Source organism: Trachemys scripta, chromosome 8 (genome assembly GCF_013100865.1).
Source record: "Trachemys scripta elegans isolate TJP31775 chromosome 8, CAS_Tse_1.0, whole genome shotgun sequence".
Taxonomy (NCBI): domain Eukaryota; kingdom Metazoa; phylum Chordata; order Testudines; family Emydidae; genus Trachemys; species Trachemys scripta.
The window spans coordinates 20,327,671-20,351,729 of record NC_048305.1 but is presented as its reverse complement, the minus strand read 5'-3'; the positions used below and the strand labels follow the sequence as shown (position 1 = coordinate 20,351,729).

Below are 24,059 nucleotides of genomic sequence, written 5' to 3'. Positions count from 1 at the left end.
ATTGTGAGAAGGGCTAATTTTATAAACACACTCACCTCTCTGCTGGATGCAACACTTGGCTTGACTCCTCTTTCTTTCACTTTCTATCTGCTTTCTAAGAGAAAGAAGGTGGGTGAGGTAATAACTTTTATTGGACCAACTTCTGTCTGAGGAAGAGCTCTGTGTAAGCTCGAAAGCTTGTCTCTCTCACCAACAGAAGTTGGTCCAACAAAAGAGATTGCCTCACCCACCTTATCTCTAATATCCTGGGACCAACATGACCACAACACCACTGCATGTACCAGCTTTCTAAGTCATCTCAACAAGTGAGCACTCACTTGTGTATTCTCTCTCACAAACTCTCTCTCCTGCTCCACCCTTACCCATTTCAATAGCTTCACTGTAACCTCCTTCCTTCCTTTCCTGTCTTTTGAACCCAGCAACATCCATCACTAAGACATGCGCATACCCCCACCTTGTGAATGCTTATTTTAGTTACAAACCTGCACAGACAGGCACTGTGACAATTTAATAGAGAAGAGCAACACAAGGTTTCTTTTCAAAGCAAGCTGTGCAGCAGGCATTGCCTAACCAAAAGTGTACCTGGAAAACAGAACTGGCTTAATGCTAAATCCACCAGTTCTGACAAAGAGCAATATGTTTATCTCCATTCTTGATTGAAGCCAATGAAAATTATACACAGGAGGATCCTTGATGGAATGAGACCAGGACTATTACATAAGCTTCAAAGTGAATTATCAAGTCAAACAAACATTAATGCTCACATTTTCAAACTTGAGTGCTTAAAGTTCGGCACCTAAATTCATATTTATACTTCCACATAAGTGGTCTAATTTTCAGAGGGGCTGGACACCTACAATTTCCTTTGCATTTCAAAGGGAACTCTGTGTGTTCAACATCTTTGAAAGTCAGGCCATTATAACGAGGTGTTTAAATGCACACATTTAGGTGTGTGACTTTAAGCACCTATGTTTGAAAAGTTGGGCCTAAATGAACAATGGTTATATTTGGGTAAACCTGTCTTCTGAATGAAAAACCCTTTGAATTCCAGCAATTTTCCGACTGTCACACAATGCAAAAAAGTGTTGTGTTTACTAGAGACAGCATTTTACCAGTTAGTAAAACAATACTGTACCCCTTCTAGAATACAAACAGTACAACAGAATGGGAGGTAACTGAATTGTATGTGTCAAGAACCGAAAAGTGCTCTGATTTTAATAATACCCTTGGAAAAGTACTGTATGGTTGTCTGAACAGACAGAGGGCACTGGGGCCGGCATGGTGGCTCAACACAGCTACAATTTTGATAGCTGCTGTCTTCCTGGATGTGTATATAGTTGTTTGTATGGTCTGAATAATCCAGATTTTGCCAGTAGCATCTGAATTTACCAAACCAGTTGGATGCAATGAATTTCTGGATTTGTACTGTGCTAGGCTGTTTATATATAGTTCTCAGCATATGAATCATACATACTGTGCTGGAGCCTTGAATCACACGACAGTCTTCAGTGTCTGATTTCCTTCAGAGAAATACAAATGCAAAAAGCTATATAACACACAACAAGATAATCTTATTTTGCAGGTCTATGGCTTCTTTCATTGGAGGATTTCATGGTCTGCAGATGTTAATTAGATCTTACAAATTCCGGGCGACAAAACAATATTTATATCAAAAATGAGACACAGTACGATAAAATGACTTGATGAAAGTCCACAGCAAGTCAGTAGCAGAGCCAATAAGAGAACTCAGGAACCCTGACTCCCAAACCCTGCTTTACCAATAAAAAAGGAAAAGAGATATAAAGAAGGTTGTTGTTGGGATAAGAATGACATGACACTGACAACTCCTTCTACCCAATAAATCCCTACCAACCAGACAAAACAAAAAAGAGGAAATGAATTAAATGTAAACAATCAACACCAAAAATCATACTGCAAGCTGAGTTTTTACCTCAGAAAGGGAGAAAGACCAGAGGCTCCAGGAAATTCACTAGGGGCTTCAATAGTGCTATCAATTTTACATGGAGGTTGATGGGCAGCAACATAAAACAGACAGATGTGTTTGTTTCTCCCACCTTTACCCATTAGGATCTTTCATTGCCAACATTTTGAAAGAAGCTCATGGTGGGAAACATCACTTGGGTGAAGGGGATTTTTGACTGTGGCAAAAGGGTTCGTTTCCCTCCTTGTTTCCATTATGGAAAGGATATTTTCTCCCCACAAAACACCCCAACTCTGAATGTGCTGGCAAAGAACAGGTGTTCTCAAGCGATCCCCAATCTAAGGTCTAAGTACTCTCACCTCCGAGGGAAGCTAGTGCTCAGCAGCTCCCGGGACTGCATCGTAATAACTAGATAAAACAGTACATTACACACAAGGAAAGGTGTAGAGCAGAGTGGGGATTTTTGGTTGAAATACAAACAGCCGTTCAAAGAGTGTACATTGGTCGATAGAATTCACAGAGGTGGTGCGTTAAGGAGGAGCTTGAAGAGGAGTGAGCGAAAGCATGGTATGAAGGGAGTTCCAGACACATGAAGGTGTGAAGATTAGCAGTGGGAGGAGGACGTGAAGGGTGTAGCTAGGGGGCATATATATATATTTTATACACATGGAAGAGGCCTTGAAGCTGAGGAGAAGATCATTTCTTTTAGAACAAGCCCCATTATTCCTCATGTTTACCAAAGACACATGCCAGCCATAGCTGATATTCTTTGCAGTTGTGATTAAGGCTGGGGGTGCAGCATGGCAATCAAACCCAAGGCGGATTGTAAAAAGGGAGTCTGGTTGCTTTGTTAAATACCAATGGCCCTATTTGGGCCAGGGTCACCAACTGGAACCCAACTGGTACATTCTTGGCTTGTACGTAGGTCACTTACTCTGCTTCTGCCTGCTGCGTTCCTGCCCTCCTACTGGAGCAGCTGTCAGTGCTTCTCTCCGACCACTGCAGGCGGCTGGCTGAGACTTCCCCTGCTTCTCTCAACTGGATCTCTCTCTGCATGCTAATCATTGCAGCCTTCTGCTACACCCTGATTCAATGTAGGGACTTCTCCAAGTCACGAGGATCCCATCAGTTCTCTTCAGTACTCCCTCTCTTAGCCTCTCCAAGCCTGTCTGATGACCTCTCCACTCTCCTCAGGCACCTATACACTCACTGCTCTCTACCACACCTCAGCTCCCTACTAGCCATATTATGAGCATATGGAAGCCCAGCACACACATGTATTTGGAGAAGAAATGGCCAGAACAGTGTGACAGGCTAAGAAACAGATGAGAAAAGTTAGTGGCCAGGATAGGGCTAGAGCTGAGGACGCAAGTGGAGAGATTAGAAATAGGGAACAGTTAGAAACTTTATTGTTGGTAACAGGGGAAGAGGAGGAAAGGGCACTGGTAGTGCGGGGGGGGGGGTAGAAGGGGAGAGATGCAGTGCATCCTGGGGATGGAGGAAGGGCTGGAGTGAGCGTCACCATAAAGGAGGAGAATGTGACAGGAAGAATTTGGGATAGCTTATAGGATTTGTGTTGGTGAATGGGAGGAAGAGTGAGTGAAAAGGTGGGGCTGAAAGGGAGGAGTGGGGGTAAAGTAACAAAGAAGGAGCAACAGAGACAGTGGGAGGGGAGGGAGGATGAGAGGAAATAATCAGGCAGAGGAGAGGTGAAGTCAAAGCCAAGGGGAGCAATAGCAGAGACTAGGGAGATGAAAGCAACCAGTGGGGAAAGCTAGGCAATCAGCAAAAACAGACAAGAACAAATTAGCTTCAAAACACAAGGGGTAACATTACCTACAAACCCACCTCAATGTCATAAAATTAGTCCTTGGTATGTGACATAATCCTCCAACAACTTCCACTTGACCACTCAGCCAGCTTTGCGAGTCAGAAAAAGTTCTACCTATTGACTGCAATATTGCAAACTAGTTTATCATCTACAGAAGAAAGAAAAGTGATGGGCTTGAATGAAGTCTTCGCTCTTGCTTAACCACTCAGCCACAAATTATTTTAAACAACATACAGCAGGAGGGTGGAGGCAAAGGGTGCATATCCAAACATAGGGTCCAATACTGCATTCTTCCACTCAGGCAATGCTCCCATTGAAGTTTGAGTAGGCATGGTAGGTCTGGGCCCACATATCAGGGAGAGGAGGTGCAGCATACGGATTTAAATTCCCAGAGTTGTTGTGCACTGAACATATCTTGCACATCATACATGAAAGTGAATCAATATGAACAGATTGCTAAGGAGTTCTGTTGACCCATTGGTGGCTGAGACCAATAACAAAAGGGAAAGCTTATTTTGCTGACAGAGTGCTTCATGTATCATCAAGCTGTCATCTAGAGAAGATCAATTTCCACCACCCCAGAGTCTTTGTTAAATGTATTTGACACATCACAGCTCTTTTCACCCAATGCCTCCTTAACCAGCTCAAATATAGAAACTGGCTTTCATTAGCCCTGCTCTATTACTCATTTCAGTACCATTCCATTTAGGAATCTTGCTGTTAATTTGACAGTTGCCTTAATCTACTGTGTTAACCATCAAAATGCTTGGCCAGCAGAAGTTAACCAAGCTCCTGGTACAATTTCTTCAGCATCAGTAGGATGCTTGCTTCTATCATTAAATGAAGATGCCTGATAAAAAAAGACAAGGAGTATTAACGTTTCAAGTGGCAATAAGCAGCTGAAGTTCAATCAAGTGAGCTTATAAACACAAATGAATGAACAATGCAAAAGGAGGCGGGGATTTCAGATTGCCTTTCAGCATTTGAGATAAGAATTGGACAAATTTATATGTAAATCCAAAAATAGTTTGATTGTTTGGCTTTTCCATGAAGCAAATGTAAGAGATCTCTCTAGATTTTCTCCGCCTCTAATCAGAATGGAAATCAGTTTTCCATCTTCAACTCTTTTTATGTTGATAAAAAAAAAAAAAAAAACAACAAGCTGCATTGTAAGCTTCTACATTTAGCAAAAAGTTTAAAAGAAGTGTTGGGCTAGTATTAGTGGGCTTTTTTCTTCCTTCAAATACCTTCCACAGCTTCTGTGACAGGGGAGAGAAATTCCTCTGCGAGCTAAAATGAGACGGTGTGTTGTTCATTTTGTCAGGGTGCAAAGGAAGAATTTTTCAGACATATGCAGAAAAGAAGGAGATGAAATGCTTAAAGATTTGAGGTTAGATTTAAGTAATTCTAAATAGTCCTGGCCTTTGTAAATTGGAATTCACCCAAGAATTCAGTCTGCAGAAAGGACTGTCCAATTTTCAAACAACTGCTCTGAAAAAAAAAATTCAACACCTGCTTCTTTCTAGAATGACGGTTTGATAACAAAGGGTTGCTACACTGCAAACTATGAACCCAATATGGCAAACACACCCTTTTAACCAATCAATGGAAGTTAGGAGCTTAAATTCCTTTAAGATTCAGGGCCTCAGTTCCCCAGAAGCAAATAATTAAGTACAGATTTGCAGAATTCGCTCCTAAACTTGAAATATATATATATTTTAAAGGGAAACACCCTGTTCTTCTTTCATCTTAAATGCTTTATGCAGCATTATGCTACCTGCTTTTTTTAACTTTTACTATTTAAAAAAAATCAGCAGAATTTCAGAAATGTCACATTTTTAGAATCTTTCAGAACAATTTCAAACAACATTTGAGCATCACAAATGTTTTTGCCTTGGACATCCTGGAAAACATTTATAAGCAGAATATTCCCAACCAATTCGTATTTTGCAGAAAACCTCAGTTCAGGGATACAACATGAAAATGAAGGTTAATAAGAACAATGACAAAATGAGGAATTTTATAGTCTGAAGAAAAGGCTTTTTTTTAAATATAAAAAAACACAGAGAAAAACAAAAAAGTCTTTCATCACCAGTAATTGCTCAATCACAAAACACAACTGACTTCACCAAGGATTTAACTCCCAGCTATTATGTTATGTACATGTAGGCTGCCCAGTAAAGGTTGTTCCAGCAACAGGCAGAAATAACTTTTAAAACCCCTTAACCTTATATAGAGTATAAAAGCTCTACATCCCACCTCCCAGAAGGTAAAGCTTTTATCTCATGAAGTTCTGTCATTAACAATGTATCCCTCCCCTGTGGCTTGTGGCTCTCTCACATGTTTGGGATGGTAGCCTGATGTTGCCCTCTATCTGTAGAGCCTACTGATTGGATGGATTTTCTTCAATCTCAAGAACTCCCTTTCACTCTTTTATTTGTTCATTCATCAAGTATTACATAAATCAGCTGTGATGTCTTTTAGGATGAGAAAAGGTCATTTCCTATATAGGCGTAATATCTGTAGGAGAGAGATGCAAGTGCAGATGGAAATAAGATATATAAGCTTTCATCTAAAAAATCTCCTGCTGGGTTCATAGCTAATCACAAACAACTACCCTAAAAGCTCTTTTGTGAGTCACCCTCTCTTTTCACAGAAAATATAAGGGCAAATCCAAGTGCAAATCTTCAGTATTCAAACCTTGGGCTGATTACTGGGAGGCATGCATGCATTCAGTAGGTCCTTCTGTTTCTTTAAATAAGCTCAATAATACTCTTTTTATTTATAGGGTGCCCAAAGTACAAAGGGTGACATGCAGGATGGCTGCAAAGAAAAGAAAAAAAAAAACAGCTGAAGATAGCAATTCACAAGGGTTCAGTAATTCAGTACTGTTGATTCTATAAAGACCCAAAGCTTTTATTATCCACTGATTCTTTGAGGGGGAAAACTCGCAATTATGAGTTTGTAAGAAAAGGAATATCTGCTTCTCTTATATAAGAACAGCATTCACTGAAAAGGCCTTTTAAAACCAAGGCAGTCCACCAAACATTTCAGGTCTGCTTTCAGATAGTTTCCCTCTTGTGTGACTGAACAGCTGAAGAAGTTGTGCACAATTACACACAAAGTCCTTTTTAAAAAAACAACAACGAAAAGTATTTCAATTGAAAGCCAGGGTCTCTCCATTTCAGCTGCAAGAATAGTACCAGTTTACCCTCTTTTGTTGCACTCACAGGGTTCAGAATCTACCCCAGCTGCTAAAGGTCCCTTGTCTTTATTCCCATTGCTTCTGGGGTCTCTGGAGGACCCTTGAGTTTTAAAAAGCTTATTCTGGTTACGACACAGGAACTGGGGTTAAAAGGAAGGGAAAATATACAAATCCTAAATTGTCCCTAAAGCGATCATCTCTTCTGTCAGCGCAACGCTTGGCTACTGAACAAAAGCCATTAGTTTCAGCATCTGTCCCTTCACACATCTAATCCTGCCCGATGCGTCCACTGGAAAGAAACACTCTCCTCACCTCCTCAACACACAGCTTCAGCCCCCTACCTCTCACGGAGAACAGAAAACTAGCCCCCTTTACCACACGCACATACACACAAAACTGAGCACCATTTGGAAAGTAAAGAGAGCTACTGAAACAAGTGAGATTTAAAGATACACAAAAAGGATTTGGATTTTAAATGTCTCCTTGCTGACCATGCTGCTTTCTTCACTGCCAAAGACTGCAAAGAGGACTTCAAAACTCCCTCCTCCCTTTTAACAATAAATTTCCCCTTTTCTCTTTTAGACTGTACACACAACATTCATCCCCTTTCCTGCCTGACAGATTTTAATTTGTGGCAATGAGAGAGAAGGGGGGCTGTTCTTCCCCCACATCCACCCACGTGTTGGCACTCCAGAACACAAACCCAGGGACCCGGGGGTAAAACCCGATCTCCTTGATCTCAGTAACAGCGGCATGTGACAGAAAGCAGCATGTGCAGCAGCAGGGGCAGCGCCTTTCCTATTGACTCCAGGACACCACGAGAGCAGCATGGAAACTCCAGATCATACAGCATAAAGCTGCCCACTTGCTCAGACAAAAACAGCCGCTTCCTAGGAGGTGGAGCAGCTCCCTCCAGCCCTGGCATCTCACAGGAGAGGGGAAGGATGGGGAAAGGTATCTCCAGCCCGGGTGTCGGGCTCGCTCCCCAGCCCTGGCATGGATGGGGGGTTAGTTCTCTCCAGATGAGAGAGGGGGCGGGGGCAGCTCCGTCCAGCACGTCCCTCCCCTGGAAGCCCCGGGGACAGCGCGCTCCCTGGGGAGCAGGGGCTGCAGGGCCCCAGCCCCTTACCTGGCAGACTCTTGTGCGCCGTGTTGCCCATCACTCCGCGCGGCGGGGGGCGGACGATCTGCGGGCCAGGGGCTGCGCTGCGCTCCGAAGGGCCATTTGCCGGGGGCTGGGAGCGTCTTCTGCAGTGCCCGGGCTCCGCTCAGCGAGGCTCCCCACACCGCAGCCCGAGCCGCACTGAGCCAGCAGCTCCCCGCGCTCCCCGCGGCCGGGCCGCCTCCAGGGGGCGGGGGGCGGGGGGCGGGCTCAGAGCCCGCCCTGCCGGGGCGGAGCCGGCAGCTGCAGGAACCTGGCCCCGGCGCTCAGTGGGGGCTGCAGGGCAGGACAATGGGGGACGCTCCAGGGCGCTACGGGGTGACAGAGGGCGCAGCCTAAGGGGCAGTGAGGCGGGGGTCTGTGGGGCTGTGCTGCCCCCACTAATGCACACTGGGCCTGCTAGTGTGGCCAGGCAAACGGCGACCTGCCCTTTTGAGCGTGCATGGGGAGGGTGATCCTATCCGTCAGGGTAAGGACAGCTACTTCCAGGGACCCCTTAGTTCTGTTATAATAAGGGCGCCCCACACGTTGGAGCCTACAGGGTGTATGCAAGACCCTCCACTACTGCTGGAAATGCAACAACCCCCCCCCTTACAAAATTCTTACCTAGCACCGAGAGGGCTTAGCTTACAGGCTGAAGGAGAAGACCATTCTCTTTACGTTTCTGCTTTAGAAAAATCACTCACTCTCATTTTTACCAGGCTCAGACCACGGTAGTACTTGAAGCTTTGTTCTCAGAACCGATAGTTACCACTAAAAACTTTCTTTCAAATGTTTCATTTGGGGAATATGGTCCAGTGGTTAAAAAGGGAGACTTGAGCTCTGTTCTCACTTATTTGCTGTATGACTGCTCTGTGATTCAGCAAAAACAAGGAGTCCTTGGGGCACTTTAGACACAAAGACATTTATGTGGGCATAAGCTTTCAGGGGCTAAAACCCACTTCGTCAGATGCAGATCCGTTCTAACCCACGAAAGCTTATGCCCACATAAATTTGTTAGTCTCTAAGGTGCCACAAGGACTCCATGTTGTTGTTGCTGATACAGACTAACACGGCTACCCCTCTGAAATCTGTGACTCAGTTTTCCCACTTGAGAACCAAGGACAATAACACTCCCCGCAGCACAGAGGTTTTGTTTTGATAAATTCAGTAATAGTTGCGGGACACTCAGCTATGATGATAATGAAGGCCATAGAAGCAGTCAGTTGGAAGTGCAGCATTCACAATATTATAATTGTGATTTTTACATTTTTCTGACTGAAATATAATGGCAAACTTAGAACAGCCATGAGACAAATTGTCTATAGGTGTTACAGTTCTGCAGAAAATGTGAACGGAGTGTAACCTATAAAGAGATGGCTGAGCCCACAAAGTCTAGAACAGTAGCTCTGAAGTGTTAAATCAGATCACCAGTAATGATAATTTAGATATCATAATTGTTAACCATTTCATTCCTCATGTAAGAAGGGAGAGAGAATCACAGATCTGCATCATCTACTTGAGTGATGTCTTACATTGGTGCCACAAGACAGTCGCGGTTGGGAGATATCACCACTTATTCTTGTCCTCTCTATCAAGGAGGCATGCCCAAAGAACACTGGGTACATTGATGCCTCACTGAAGGGGAGCCAAGCTCAGGGGTGCTGGAACAATTTGTATAGTGGGGATGCTGAGAGCCATTGAACCAAACTGTAAATCTTGTATATGATGGAAACCACTTCAAGCCAGGGGGTGCTACCGCACCCCCAGCACCCCTAGTTCTAAAGAGCATACACAATCATATTTTGAATGTCTATGCAATCTACAGCCAGAGATATCTAATTTGTGAGACAAGAGTGGCGCTTATGATGGCGGAGCTTAGACCAATACCACCAGGCAAGATAAACCAATTGGGTCAGATTTTTATCTCATTTACACAGGTAAAAATCTAGAGCAATTACAAGGCAATGACTCTGGATTTACACTAGCCCATCTGAGAGCAGAGTCTTGTCCACTGCGTAAAAGCTGAAATGACAGTCTAAAAGCTAAGGCATGTAGAACTTGGTCAAGTAAGGCTGAGGATAGGAGAGGGGACAAAAAGATCCAATTCCCAGTATTATGCCATGATACAGATTTGTTACAAAAGGCCTTATCAAATGAGACACCAGCAGCTGTTCTCAAAAGAGCCTGCACCCATCTGCTGTCTTCTTAGGTTAGCATATGTTGTACCACCGGCTTGGTTGCCCTGAGCTGCAAAGACATACGCAGAAATTGTCAAAGGACATGAGCGCACTCACTGAAGCATGTTCCCCTTCAAGGGGAAGGAGGAGGAAAAGTTCAGTCATGTTATCTACACTGAGAGAAAGTCCTCGTATCACTAGAGAACACCAAAGGTGAGGTTTCAGCTAATGCAAACAACTCCCCCAGCAAGAAGAGGCAGTTATTTTATGATTTAACAGCCTCAGATTGCAAGGAGAGCTATAGAGGGGCTATTCTACAACTGGGTTTCTTCCACTGCATGTAGGCTGTAACGACACCTTGGCTGTGCTTTCAAACACGTATACTGTGCACTCTCCCCCTAGGGGCACCAGGTGGGGAGACGGCTCCTTGTCCCTCTTTCCCCACCCTTACACACCTGCACTGGGACATGGGAAATCCTTCCCACAGACTGTTCCAAACCACCCAAAAACAGATACAAATAGAATAAAGTAAAATGGAAATCTACATCCTGGTGTCACTGAGGCAGCTCAGGGAACGCAATCAAGTTTCCTAAATTTAATATTTTGTTAAAATAGCAGCTTCACCCAATATGATATAACTAGCCTGAGAAATGCTCAAGGAACGTGATTTCTCCTCCTCTCCTGAAGTACCCAAAAGTAACCACAGCGGGAAAGTGCAAGAGAACCAGAAACTGACACGGATTAATTTGGAAACAGAAAGTGAAATTGAGCAGTCGTGGCTCATTTTCCAAGCTTGGAGAAATGCAAAAAGGAAACCAACTGTCTGAGTAGTGAAAGAACTATTAAGAGCTCAAGAGAATTTTAAAAATCTTCCAGCTTCAGCAATTGGAGGAATTATTGATAACACATTTCAAGAATATTTTTTGTTAGCCAGATGATTATCTTGACAGAGAACTCTCCTATAGCTTTTCCACACAAACACATACCCTGACAGCGGGACAGAATGAAACTGAAGTTATAGATTTACTGCACACTAAGCCCAGGCTCCAACTCAGGTTGAGCCCAAGCCCTGCTTCCATCCACACACAAATCAGTCTGAGTCAGGTCAGAAAGCACTCAGGACCTTGGTCCTAGGACCCTGGTCAGCACCAAGCCCTGTTATTTTGCTGTGTGGACGCTGCAGAGCAGTGTCAAGAGGTCTGAGTAGTGCAAAGAAACAGCTGGGCCATCATGCACAGGCAAGAGATGCCATTCGGAAAGTGTCTTATTATCAGTGTGTGCACTCAAGAATTTTTATTAGATACCCTGGGCTGTATTTGGGTTTTAAGCCACAGGGTGACAATCATATAAAAGTAATCTCTCAGGAGATGGGAATAATTAGGAACAACTAAATCTCCATTGATCGACACCAAACTGATATATGTATCAAATGACCCACATGCTGTCTGTTAATCCCCTTCGGATGAGGGGGAGGAGGAGGGTTGGGATGAAAGGTGCTATGTAAATGTAAACATTATCATCACTCGGCATTCTTACATTTCTAACAGGTGGCAGTAAATAATTACAGGCTAATCTCTTTTGATAACAGCCAGGTGATGTGTTGACAATTTGTAGACCATTTCTGTTTTGGGAACAAAACCTGCAGTGCTTGAGAGGAATCATTTCTTCCTGTTTTGGATCATCATGTACATTAGCCATCAAACCTTCCCTTTCCATAAAACGGAACAACTGTGCAGGTAGACAGATTTTCTGGCTGCTGTGGGGCAAGCCTCTTGTTTATTCTTGTGCTGCTGCATATGGTCAGAATCAATTCCCTTTTATTCTGCTGAACTCCCTTCTCACACCTTCTTGCTCCTCCCTCTTTTCTGGCCTCCTAAACACTTGTCCTCAAAATTTCAGGGAGACCAGATTGCTGCCACCAGACACCTCTCACTCTGGGATTTAGGGGCATATCACACTCGTGGCCTCATGAGCTTCCTACCCATCTTGAAATCAGATTAAATATTCGCCCTATTGGCTTTCAAACTGTCCATGGAGTCTTTCCAACCCACTCCTCTCTAACCTTGCTTTCCCCCCGGTCCACTAACTCACTCCAGCCTTGGTCTCCTACCCCATCACTCTACATTTTAGGTTGCAGGTAGAAGAATCAATCCCTCTGTTTGGAACTCTGTCCTGCCAAGCCACTTCTCTCTCTTTAAAGCTTCCTTTCCTGCCGATAGTTTAGGAGTGGCAATCTGAGCAGCATCTGTGCATGAAAGATGCTCTATAAACATAAACCAATCTAATGTAGACTTCCACAGCCCTACCAGGCATTCAGGAATGGAGATGCTAACTTGGGCGCCACACTATCTGAAAAGGCATAGAAATGGCAGAATAATATTCTCTGAGATATGAGGCAGTAGGGACATACTTCATCTCTGGGAACAAATATACTGAAGTCAGAATACACCATTACAGTATTATAGAACTCATTCCTCTTATAGTGTAAACACACACACAGAGAGAAAGGCTTTCTTCTGCAGCAATCTGGTTGATGATAGATATGTTTACAAATATAGATTATGCTCTTACTGGCACCCGGTGCTGTCTTCCCCATAAACTGGGTAAACGGACTGATTCTGTCTTGGCAGAGGGAGGGTCATTAGAGAAGAGATTCAACATTTGATTTAAGTGTCAAAGGAAAGATAAAGCAAAAGCATCTTCACTCATCTTGCAACTTTCTAATCTCACTGCCTCCAAGAACCGATGGGGTCAGAGCATTGAGAATAGCAGCTGCTGGTTACGGCAGAGCAAACCGTAAAAGCGGTTTCTCCACTTCCCATAGTACACAATTAAGAGGTATTTGTTTAGGAGGGATTCATGTACATCATGGCCTCAGTTGCTGCACAGAGCTATCCTGCCACCCACACATTCTAAATGCTGAAAGCAGTTACCTTCCTCCCCTGCTCCTAAGTGCTATCACAGGATACTTACAGGTCATGCAAAGAAACTTAAAAAAAAAAAAAAATTAAGGGAAGCAGGCGCTTCCAGTGCAACAGTAGGAAAACCTACACCATCCAAAGAACTTCTTGAACTGGCCTTGACGGCTGAGCAATTGAAGCTGTTTCCTGCCTGGAATCCCTATGGCCTCCAAGAGATTTGGCGATGGTGGGGCTTTTTTGTTTATTTCATGTCCCTGAGAGTGCACCTCCGTCTTCAGGGTGGTCAGGGCAGGATGCAGGAGTAGCCACAAAGCTCTGACACACATCCCTAAGCCACCCTCATCTGAATACGGAAGTGCAGCCCACCGTGATGAGAGATCCCTGCCAGCAATGCTCTGATTTGAGCAGAATGGTTCCGTTTTGATGAAGGAGCAATGCCCATTTGCACAGGCCACACCCCTAGATTTCAAAAGAGGGCAGCTGCAACATGCTCTATTTGATACAATACAGGGGAGACTCTGGGACTCCTGGCAAGTTGCCTGCAAAACCCTCAGCTGGGCAAAGTTATAGATGAAGGGGTTCACATGAAAGGGGACAAGGAAATAGCAAAACAATACAGCTTAACAGTATATTTAACTGAGTACAGTGCCACTCATACCAGCCCTATCCCAAAAAGACTTGCAGGGTGAAATAATACATTTACAGAGATAAATGTTAAATAAATGAAGAGGGAGAGATTAGGTGCAGAAGAGAAGGTGCTTGAACCTACAGTGGTGAGGCTGTGTGGAAATGCAGAGCAGAAGGGGAAGCTAGCGGAGCAAAGGCAGTAGGGGAGAGAAACAATGAAAGCATCATTTTAAGGGAAGGCCCAGCTGTGTTTGATTTCAAGTTTGGTTTTGTAATACATTTGAACCTCTTTAGAAGGATCAGTACCTGCCTCATTGAGAGCAAATGGAAATGCATTGCCTTGGGTTATTCTCTCCCCTCCTACCTAGACATTTTAGATGCAAAAGAGAGAAGTGCTCACAGTGATCTAACACAGGATTTGAACCCACATTTCCAAAGGCAACAGACTGGTCCATCATTATCCTAAGATTTTTATTTTTAAATTACAGGCAAATACCCTTTCCGGGGACAGGGGGGATTTTTCAACGCCATTTGGAAACAGACATGGGCAAGTCCCCTTATTGTTAATGGGATGTCACCGTCATCTATTTGTCCTCAGCACCACTATCAACACATAAATCTGCAAGCACTTTTTAGCACCAAGAAAGCATTTAAAAGAAAGCATATGTAGCTCAGCCTTCACTAGAGGCATAACATGTCCTCCCTTTTCTTTTTAAACCAAATGTTGCCCATGTAATTCTAACACAAAGGACTAGGTTGTAGGCTGTGTTATCAAATGACTCATCGTTTTATGTGACAATACAATATGATTTGGATAATGCTTGGCACGCATGTATGGATTATAAATTATATCCTGTACATCCAGACTTTTGGTACTGTGGTCCAATGGCTGAAGGAGGGAGCTAGAAAGTCAGGTCTTCTGGCTTCTCAGCCACTACCTTGTTATGTAACCTTAGAAAGTCACTTAACCGCTCTCTGACTCATTTTCCTCCTCTGCAAAATAGCGATAATGCATCCCTACATTTCACAGGAGGGTTGTAAGACATCTTTAGTTAATGTTTGTAAAAGGGCTTTGATATCCTTGAATGAAAGATGTTACATAAGTGCAAAATTATTTTAAAAAGTGAAAGAAAGATAGACACTCTGTTCCTTCATCTGACTGATCACAGTCATCTTCCATGCAATAGGCTAATGAAAATTCCCAGAACACATATCTTGCATGGGTCACATACCAGACACAGGTTAATTCAAAGTAATGGATAATGGTCAGAAATATTGGGAGTGGCAGGCAATGAGAGGGGAGAGCAAGAGAGCTTCAAAGTATGATCCTTGTGATAATTTCTGATTAATATTGACACAAGGGGGACTAAAAGTGCTTGATTCATTTTCCATAGGACAACTGAACAGCCATCAGACTGGAACAGTTTTTGATCACAATTGTTTGGGGATTCAAAGCAGCAACCCATAGTTCAACACCTGTAAATCCCATTGCCAATCCCCTAAACCAGACAACTCCCTGTTTTTTTGTTAAATATGAACAGACCCATATTTGGTAACGGGCCCTCAGCCAGTGATAAGACCTGACACTCATTTCAAAAGCTACCACCTGTCCTTTGGTTAGCTGCATTCTTACTGAATCCATGAAGCTTGGCTCTGTGTGTCTAAAAGCAATCAACATGCCAATGTTAGAATATGGCAGCCTCTGTCTGCATATAAGGAAGATGTGTTCATGGGATGCAAATACCCAGGTAGGAATTCTGGTAGCATAAGAAATCCCCACAGAGGGTGAAACGGGGGCAGAGGAAATTAAAAACCAGGATCTATATTTGCTGGCATGAGGGTTTCTTCTAACCCCTTGAAAAGCTATGACTGCCTGCCAAGAGAAATCTGCTGTAATTGGAACACAGCTGGGATGGATAATTGGTCAACCCTGGAACTGACTACAAATGGGCTTTTTCCCAAACACCAGCAAGGAGAGGGAGGCTACTCCTGTAGAATGTAGTTAAACAGGCTGTCAGAAGTGGCCTCAGAGCCCTTGAGGGAAAAAAGGGAACCAGAAAGATATTCAAACATCACAAGACTTCCTATGCTTTGAGATCTCTCAACTGTTATTTGTTTCTGTGTCCAGGGCAGTGTTTACAAGGGGCATTTAAAATACACTAACTAAAAATACCTGGGTCCACTGACTCATGCTCCAGTGCTAAACATAGCAGTGTAGATGCTGGAGTGTAACCTGGGCTCTGAGATCCTCCCACCTTGCCAAGTTTCAGAGCTCAGGCCCAAACATCCATATGGCTATTTTTAGCTAGGTAGCGCAAGCCCCACAATCCAGAGTCAGTTGACCTAGGCTCTGAGACTTGCTGCCGCTGGTCTTTTTTTTTTTTTTGCAGTCTGCTCAGTCCACTAAATGTTAAAAATAAAAATAGGTAGTGGGGAGGCTGAATGGGATGGAATAGGTATGGGGATACAGAGCCTTGAAACTCTAGATCACAAGTTCAAATCCATCCATGGTCAACTGTGGTCAGAGGTGGTTCCCATCTGGTGGCCCTTAGATGATTTACATGCAGTGAGTTCAGTCCCGAGTGGACAAGTGTCCACATCACATGTGGCACAAATTGTCATCCTTGCTTGTAGTCTAAGCAGAGAGCCATGGACTGGAGGGGCCAAGAGCTAGTCCCTAATAGTGGTCTGTCTAGGTCAGGGACATAGAAAGCTGACACGCTCGCTGGTGGCTGGGCCTGTTGTGTAGCTCACAGAAGACTGGCAATCTATGAACGCAAAACATTCGTAAGCACTAAATTGATGGAGGAAAAATCCATGCAGGGGCTGCCAGCACTTATATGCAAGCTTAATTTAAAAACCAAATTCTTTGTTCTTACAACCTTGTGTTCTCCAATAAATGCATCAAACACAAACTGGGAAAGTGATGACTCAAAGGTGCACCACGCATCTCAAGGGCTCTGGATAAAGATCTCAAAACCACTTGACTGCAGTTCTCGTGGTTACCATGATTTCATAGGGTGCCTCAGACACGAGTTTCTATTGAACCTACGAAGTATTCGCCCCCTCTGTCCCTGCAGGCAGTTGATTAGGAAAGGAACTGAGAGCTCAAGGCCTAGGTCTCTACTTCACTGTCAGCGGAGAATGGATTAATCATGATGCTTGCTGTGGATTCTCAGAGCAACCCACAGGGATTTTGAAAAGAATAAGAATCTATGCAAGGGCAGGGGCAGGTTTTGAGCTTTATTTACCATACCAGGTGTAATCCCGGATTGAAGTGAGATGGACCAACCAGGTTGCAGGGCACCCCAAATATCTGCACACAGACAGAATTCCACACAGGGATTTCTCTCTCCTGGGTGGAAGAAGATGGTAGTGTCAGTATTTTCTACAGCAGCCTTCTTTGTCCACTGGAGAGGACCTTCCAGGAGCTGGGATCCAAGTTATATCCCACTGATGCCATGGAGATGTAGCCTGGGGCTACATTAACTCTTTTGCAGTGGACCTTCCATAGGGGAGAGCCAGAGGAAACCCTTCTGGTCTTCAACAGAGAGAGACTCCCCTCTTAGGGGAGTTCTCAGGTTTTCATCCCCTTCCTCTGATATGAGCCTAGGAGAGGGCAATCCAGACTGTGGTTTCTTTGATAACTGGGAAGGACAGCAAGTATGGACAGTGGAGTCTTTCTGTGCACAGACACTTCAGTTGTGCCATTAGGGCTTGGGTAATGACTTTCATCTGACCTACCTGTGTAGCTCATGAGTGCTGGGCTGTACACACTGCTTTGCACAGCTAGGAGCAATTACCTTCTGAAGATGGGGGAAGGGACAAATGGGTGGTAGTGTATTCACAGAATCATAGAAGATTAGAGTTGGAAGAGACCTCAGGAGGTCATCTAGTCCAACCCCCTGCTCAAAGCAGGACCAACCCCAACTAAATTATCCCAACCAGGGCTTTGTCAAGCCAGGCCTTAAAAACCTCTAAGGATGGAGATTCCACCACCTCCCTAAGTAACCCATTCCAATGCTTCACCACCCTCCTAGTGAAATAGTTTTTCCTAATATCCAACCTAGACCTCCCCCACTGCAACTTGAGACCATTGCTCCTTGTTCTGTCATCTACCACCACTGAGAATACCCTAGGCTCCATCCTCTTTGGAACCCCCCTTCAGGTAGTTGAAGGCTGCTATCAAATCCCCCCTCACTCTTCTCTTCTGAAGACTAAATAAGCCCAGTTCCCTAATCCTCTCCTCATAAATCATGTGCCCCAGCCCCCTAATAATTTTCGTTGCCCTCTGCTGGACTCCCTCCAATTTGTCCACATCCTTTCTGTAGTGGGGGACCCAAAACTGGATGCAATACTCCAGATGTGTATTGAAAAATTCAGATAGTCAAAATTGCTAACGTTACATTGGCATCCTGCGAACCCGCCAACCCCAAAATGGAGCCAACACAATACACATCCTGCCCAAACTAGCAACCCTTCATCGTATGCAAACTAGGGTTACCAACTTTCTAGTCGCACAAAACCGAACACCCTAGTCCCGCCCCTTCCTTGGGGCCCCGCCCCCTGCTCACTACATTCCCCCTCCCTCAGTGGCTCGTTCTCCCTGACTCCCACTCACTTTCACTGGGCTGGGGCAGAGGGTTGGGGTGCAGAAGGGGGTGAGGGCTCTAACTGAGGGTGCTGGCTTCAGAATGGGACCAGAAATGAGGGGTTCATGGTATGGGAGGGGGCTCCAGGCTGGGACAGGGAGTTGGGTTACACGAGGGTGTATAGGCTCTGGACTTGGGCCAGTGATGAGGGGTTTGGGGTGCAGGAGGGGACTACAGGTTGGGGGGTGGAGCCAAGGGATTCAGAGTGCAGAAAGGGACTGCAGGTTGAGGGAGGGGGTTGAGGTGCAGGAGGGGGTGAGGGCTCTGGGCTAGGGCCAGAGTGTGGGAAGGGGCTCTGGGCTAGGGCAGGAGGTTGGAGTGCAGGAGGGAACTCCAGGTTTGGGGGGGCTCATGGCTGGGGCAGGGGGTCAGGGTGCAGGAGGGGGTACAGGCTTTGGGCTGGGGCCAGGGATGAGGGCTTTGGGGTGCAGCATGGGGCTTCGGGTTTTGGGGGGGCTCAGGGCTGGGGCAGGGGATTGGGGCTCCGGGTCGGGGCACAGGCTTACCTCGGGTGGCTCCCGGTCAGCAGGGCTAAGGCAGGCTAGTCCCTAGCTGTCCTGGCACTGCGCTGTGCCCCAGAAGTGGCCAGCAGGTTCGGCTCCTAGGCGGGGGGGGAGAGGGCAGGAGGCTCCATGTGCCATTCTTGCCCACAGGCACCGCCCCCACCAGCTCCCATCGGCCTGTTTGCGGTCAATGGGAGTGCGGAGCCAGCGCTCGGGGTGGGGGCAGCATGCGGAACCCTGGGGGCCCCACCCCACCTAGGAGCTGGACCTGCCGGCCACTTCTGGGGTGCAGCGCAGTGCCAGGACAGATAGGGACCAGCCTGCCTTAGATCCGCAACACCACTGACCGGACTTCGAACAGCCTGGTTAATGGTGCTGACCGGAGACACCAGGGTCCCTTTTCGATCGGGTGTTCCGGTTGAAAACCAGACACCTGATCACCCTAATGCAAACCTCCCTCCCATGCTCTGAGCTAGTGGCATCAGACTCTGTGTCGCATCATAGCTAGCCTAGGGCCTGATCCTTCCAGCCCTTACTCATGTGAGTAGCCCTTACCTAAAGAGTCCAATAGGCTTTAGGGGGACTCAGGTGAGTAAGGATTTCCAGAATCAGGTCTTTAGGCTGTCAACTCCTCAGGACATGGATTGTGGCTATTCTCTTTGTAAAGCACCATGTACAATCATAGCACTAGGTATAAATGTTAAATTATTTCTTCCAGAGATTGTCCTTTCAGCATTTCAACACCCAGCCCTAACCGTATGTGTGGCATGCTACCACCCTTACCACAGACCAGACAAATTCAAGTGATAAAGGATCCAGTCTGTGCTGTTCTTCTCAGGGCACATAACATAAAACATGATTTATATATCTATATCTATATACACACACACACACACACACACACACACCATTTATTCATCCTCTTAGCAAACAGTCCAGGAAAGCGTGGCTTAAACATTTCTGAATTGTGCAATTCTCTGCTTAGACAATCAATCCTTAGCTGAGAGCCTTCAAGGAAAGACATCATGTTGCAGGAATGCTGTAGAAGCTGTCGCAAATACTGTTCCCTTTGTTGAGAATAGCATCTTCGCCTTGGATTTTTTTTCCCTTCCCCTTTTAATTTCATGAAACAGGGCCCAGTTCCAGAAAGCAAGCAGAACGTCGTTAGATTTTGCTTGTACTTTACTGGAAGGCTGAGAAACCAGATTTTAAAAATGTGCTCAGTGGGCGTTTGGTGGGACGAATTTTATCTCATAGCTCAATATTTTTTAGAGAGAGAGAGGGAGAGAAATAGCTCTGTTGCATATGGTGGATGCTTTTTCTTTTTAAGCACGTAGCCTATGTAGTTCCAGCTTTCCTTGCAGTTAAAGAAGCACAGTAGCTGGTTTTAAATCAAATATTTCTGAAAGAGGCTGCACAGTTCAGCCTTTTCCAGAACGGTTTGCACAGAAATTCACAGGCATTTATCCAAAATGTGTGCCGAATGAGAAATAAACAAGTTTGCTGCTTTAAAGAATTGCTTATGTGAGCTCTTTGGGGCAGGGGCTGTCTTTTTGTTCTGAGCTTATACAGTGCCGAGCACAATTGGGTCCTGGTCAGTGGCTCTTAGACGCTATCCCAATACAGATCAAGAATAGTAAGAATAATGCCTTCTGCAAAACATGGCTATTATTGGACCACGTTAATCCTGCTGGCTTTAGTATTGCTATTCTAGAGATGAACATGGCCCATTCTATTTAAAGACATTGGACAAGTGCTGGACCTGATTCATCTTCATGCTGTTTTTAAAAGGGGTTGGTTGCAGACTTGGAGTGATCCTGGATTTACATGGGAATGAGAACAGTATCAGGGCCAGGGTCTCCACTCCTTACAAATGCTTGTACAACTTTCAGTGTACCTTTCAGAGTAGCAGCCGTGTTAGTCTGTATCCGCAAAAAGAAGAACAGGAGTACTTGTGGCACCTTAGAGACTAACAAATTATCAAACTATCACTTCAAAAGTTTTTTTTCTCTTAATTAATTGGCCTCTCAGAGTTGGTAAGACAACTCCCACCTGTTTATGCTCTCTGTATGTGTGTATATATATCTCCTCAATATATGTTCCATTCTATATGCATCCGAAGAAGTGGGCTGTAGTCCACGAAAGCTTATGCTCTAATAAATTTGTTAGTCTCTAAGGTGCCACAAGTACTCCTGTTCTGCTTTTCATGACCTTTGTGCTTGCTAGTCTGGGCCAAAGGGGCCATAGGGCAGATCTAAACCTGCCCGCCCCCAGGAATGCCTCCCTCTACAGCTGGATCCTCTGCTAGGTGCAGAAGCAGCTCCTCCCCCACACCTCAATGGTGATTCGGCACCCTTCCAATGGCCAATAAGGGCCACTGCAACAGAGGAGCAAGTTGGGCTGCCCTAGCATGCACTGGGGTCAAACTGGCCCCTGGCAGCTTTTGATTGAGGTCAGTTCAATCTGCCTCCCCTCTGTCCTTTTGCTTGCACCTGTAATAGCACAGGGACAAATCTGGCTCTCACTGCGAATTTACATCCGGCCTACACTGCGAATTTACATCCGAGTAGCTCCGTCTCTCAGGAGTGTGAAAAACCCACACCCCTAAGAGATCTAGCTAGGCAGCCTAACCCCCGGTTTAGACAGTGCTAGGTCGTCAGAAGAATTCTTCCATTGACCTTGTTACTGCCTCTTAGGGAGGCCAATGGGAGATTATCAGCGCCAATGGGAGAACCCCATACCCTGATTCTGCTCTCACAGTTACGCCAGTGAAAATCAGGAGTGATTCAACTGAACTTAATGAAGTTACACTAGTGTAACTATTTGGCCTGTAGGCTTCACCTGAAGTCCTAATTCTCTCTTTGGGGTAGCACAAGTAGTTGCTATGGAGACCTTTCTGCGTCAGAGGCAGAGGGTGATGATTTTAGGTAAGAAAGCAGCAGGTAGGGAGCAATAAGAAAACATTCCTAATGAAAAAAGATCCTGTTTTCTTGCAAATGATCTTATTAACAGAACAAAGGGAAGGGGAAGGGGTGACAAAACAATTAAAATCTGCTGCACTGGCGGAATTATCTCTACATTAATATTGTCCATTTTCCATAAAGTATCAGCAATTCTTTTAAAACCTATTGTGTCGGGTTTGTTTTTAGCAGCCAATATTAAAATCTTCCCCAGGGAGACATGGGCCTAACCTGCTATCTCAGCTGTTAAATACAGGATATGTAAAACACAAAACCACCACCCCCACTCCTCCAAGACTTGGCAACTTAAGGATGGAGATAACAGCTTTGCATCTGTGGAAGACTGTCTTAAAGAGCCCCTGTCCTATAGCTTAGGCTTCTGAAGCTGCTGAAAATTGCTTATGTTGGTCAAAATTTCCTTTCCAGTCCACAATGCCGCACTCTTACACACAGAGATACGTACTGTGGGTATGTCTACACTGCAGCTGGGAGCATGCCTTCCAGCTCAGGCAGACTCACTCATGCTACCTCTCCCTGAGCTAGCACGCTAAAAATAGCAGCATGGCCATGATGGCGGCACAGGATAGCAGCCCGACTTCCTGGGGGCACACAGAGCTAATGCGTCTGACTACTTAGGCTGGGAGGTATGCTTCCAGCTACCACGTAAAACATAGAATCATAGAATATCAGAGTTGGAAGGGACCTCAAGAGGTCATCTAGTCCAACCCCTGCCTGGGTCATATTCTTCACTGGAATCAGTGGGGTACTCTGGTTAAAAATCCATGGCACGATGCGTCACGATGCAGCCCTTTGCCAATATCCCTTGGTGACACAACCCTTTGTTCTGCTTGAGTCAATAGGAGCTCCTAAATCAACCAAGTGGTAAATTCCTGCCACTCTGCTATCACAGGTAACCCTTCTGCCAGGTGTTGTCAGCAGCAACAAGGGCCAGGTACAATATGTGGGAGGTTCCTCTTTATAACTGCAAAACAACCAGCTCCAGAAACCTGGGAAAACTAGATACCTCCCCTGGGCTCCTGTAATAGGCAATACTTCCCAACTCACAAACACTGAGTCTGCGTAGAAAACATGAATAATAAGGAAGGGTAGATGGGTGATGAATGGGTGGAGAGGGGATGCTGGTAATTGTATTTACTGAACTCGGTGACCTTCGTCGTCATTATTTACCTACCTTTTGATTTTTTAACAGGCAGTTCTGGAGATGCCTTCTGATTCTGCCACTGACTCACTCTTTGACCATGGGCAAGTCCCTTTGGGTCAGATTCTGATCTCATCTACACCAGTCTAAATCCAGGCAGAGGAGAATGGTAATCAGCCAGGCCATTTATGCAGTGGTTGGTGCATTGTAGGATAGCACTGAGAGGACTATTTGCACAGATTGCATTCTGCCTATAGTGGGTTATATCCACATGGACACTCAATCAATTAAGCTTGTACCAGCTGGGATCCTATCTCTACAAGGGTAATTTCCATTCATTGTTGCCCAGCTGACAATCAATTCATTGCAGGGGTCACTTGCACCAGTTCAGGGAGATCAATCAGCGCTCACTCTGGACAATTTTCCTAGTGTAGACAATAGCTAAGATAAGAATCTGGCTCCCTATTCTTCTGTAAAATGGGGACAGTGATCCATATCCTACTTTGAGAAGCTATTTGTACAGCTGAAAAGCATTGATACAGGTGCCACATTATTAGGATGTTGAGATGTTTAGAAAACTGGCTCATATGCAGAAAACACCAACTGCAAAAGTATGTCTAGAAATGAGAATCGTTTGATAAACAGTGTCAAATATACAACCCCAAATTTAGGTCTGGCTTTAAAGAATTTTTAAAAAGGAGGGGCTGTTACAAAACATAATGGGACATTTTGTTCTTTACTTTGTAATTTCAATGAGTACAGCCTTTTGGTTTGGAATTTAACCCTTCACTTGCAGTGCTGTGAAGTTCACAGTGTGAACCCAACCGCAGGATCATTGTGCTAGTGCAGGAGAACGAGACGTGAAATGGACCAGTAACTGAGCAGTTGAGTTACACTGTCCAAGCCCTGTGAAGCGCGAACTGTAAACAAATAGCATA

The 24,059-nt window shown here is 45.0% G+C and overlaps 1 protein-coding gene across 3 annotated transcripts in view; it reads right to left on the bottom strand.

Annotated features, from left to right (window-relative positions):
• Window positions 1-24,059, bottom strand: part of NEURL1B (neuralized E3 ubiquitin protein ligase 1B) — a 232,194-nt gene that overhangs the window by 42,769 nt on the left and 165,366 nt on the right. Inside the window, exon 1 of one of the 3 annotated variants that reach the window (XM_034778458.1) lies at window positions 8,108-8,280. The exons of 1 other annotated variant lie outside the window; for it this stretch is intronic. In XM_034778458.1, the coding sequence (XP_034634349.1) occupies window positions 8,108-8,138 (31 nt within the window). In that variant the 5' untranslated portion in view covers window positions 8,139-8,280. Of the gene's footprint in view, window positions 1-8,107; window positions 8,281-24,059 lie in introns of those variants that run through there. One more of the 3 variants, XM_034778459.1, reaches the window with a different exon arrangement.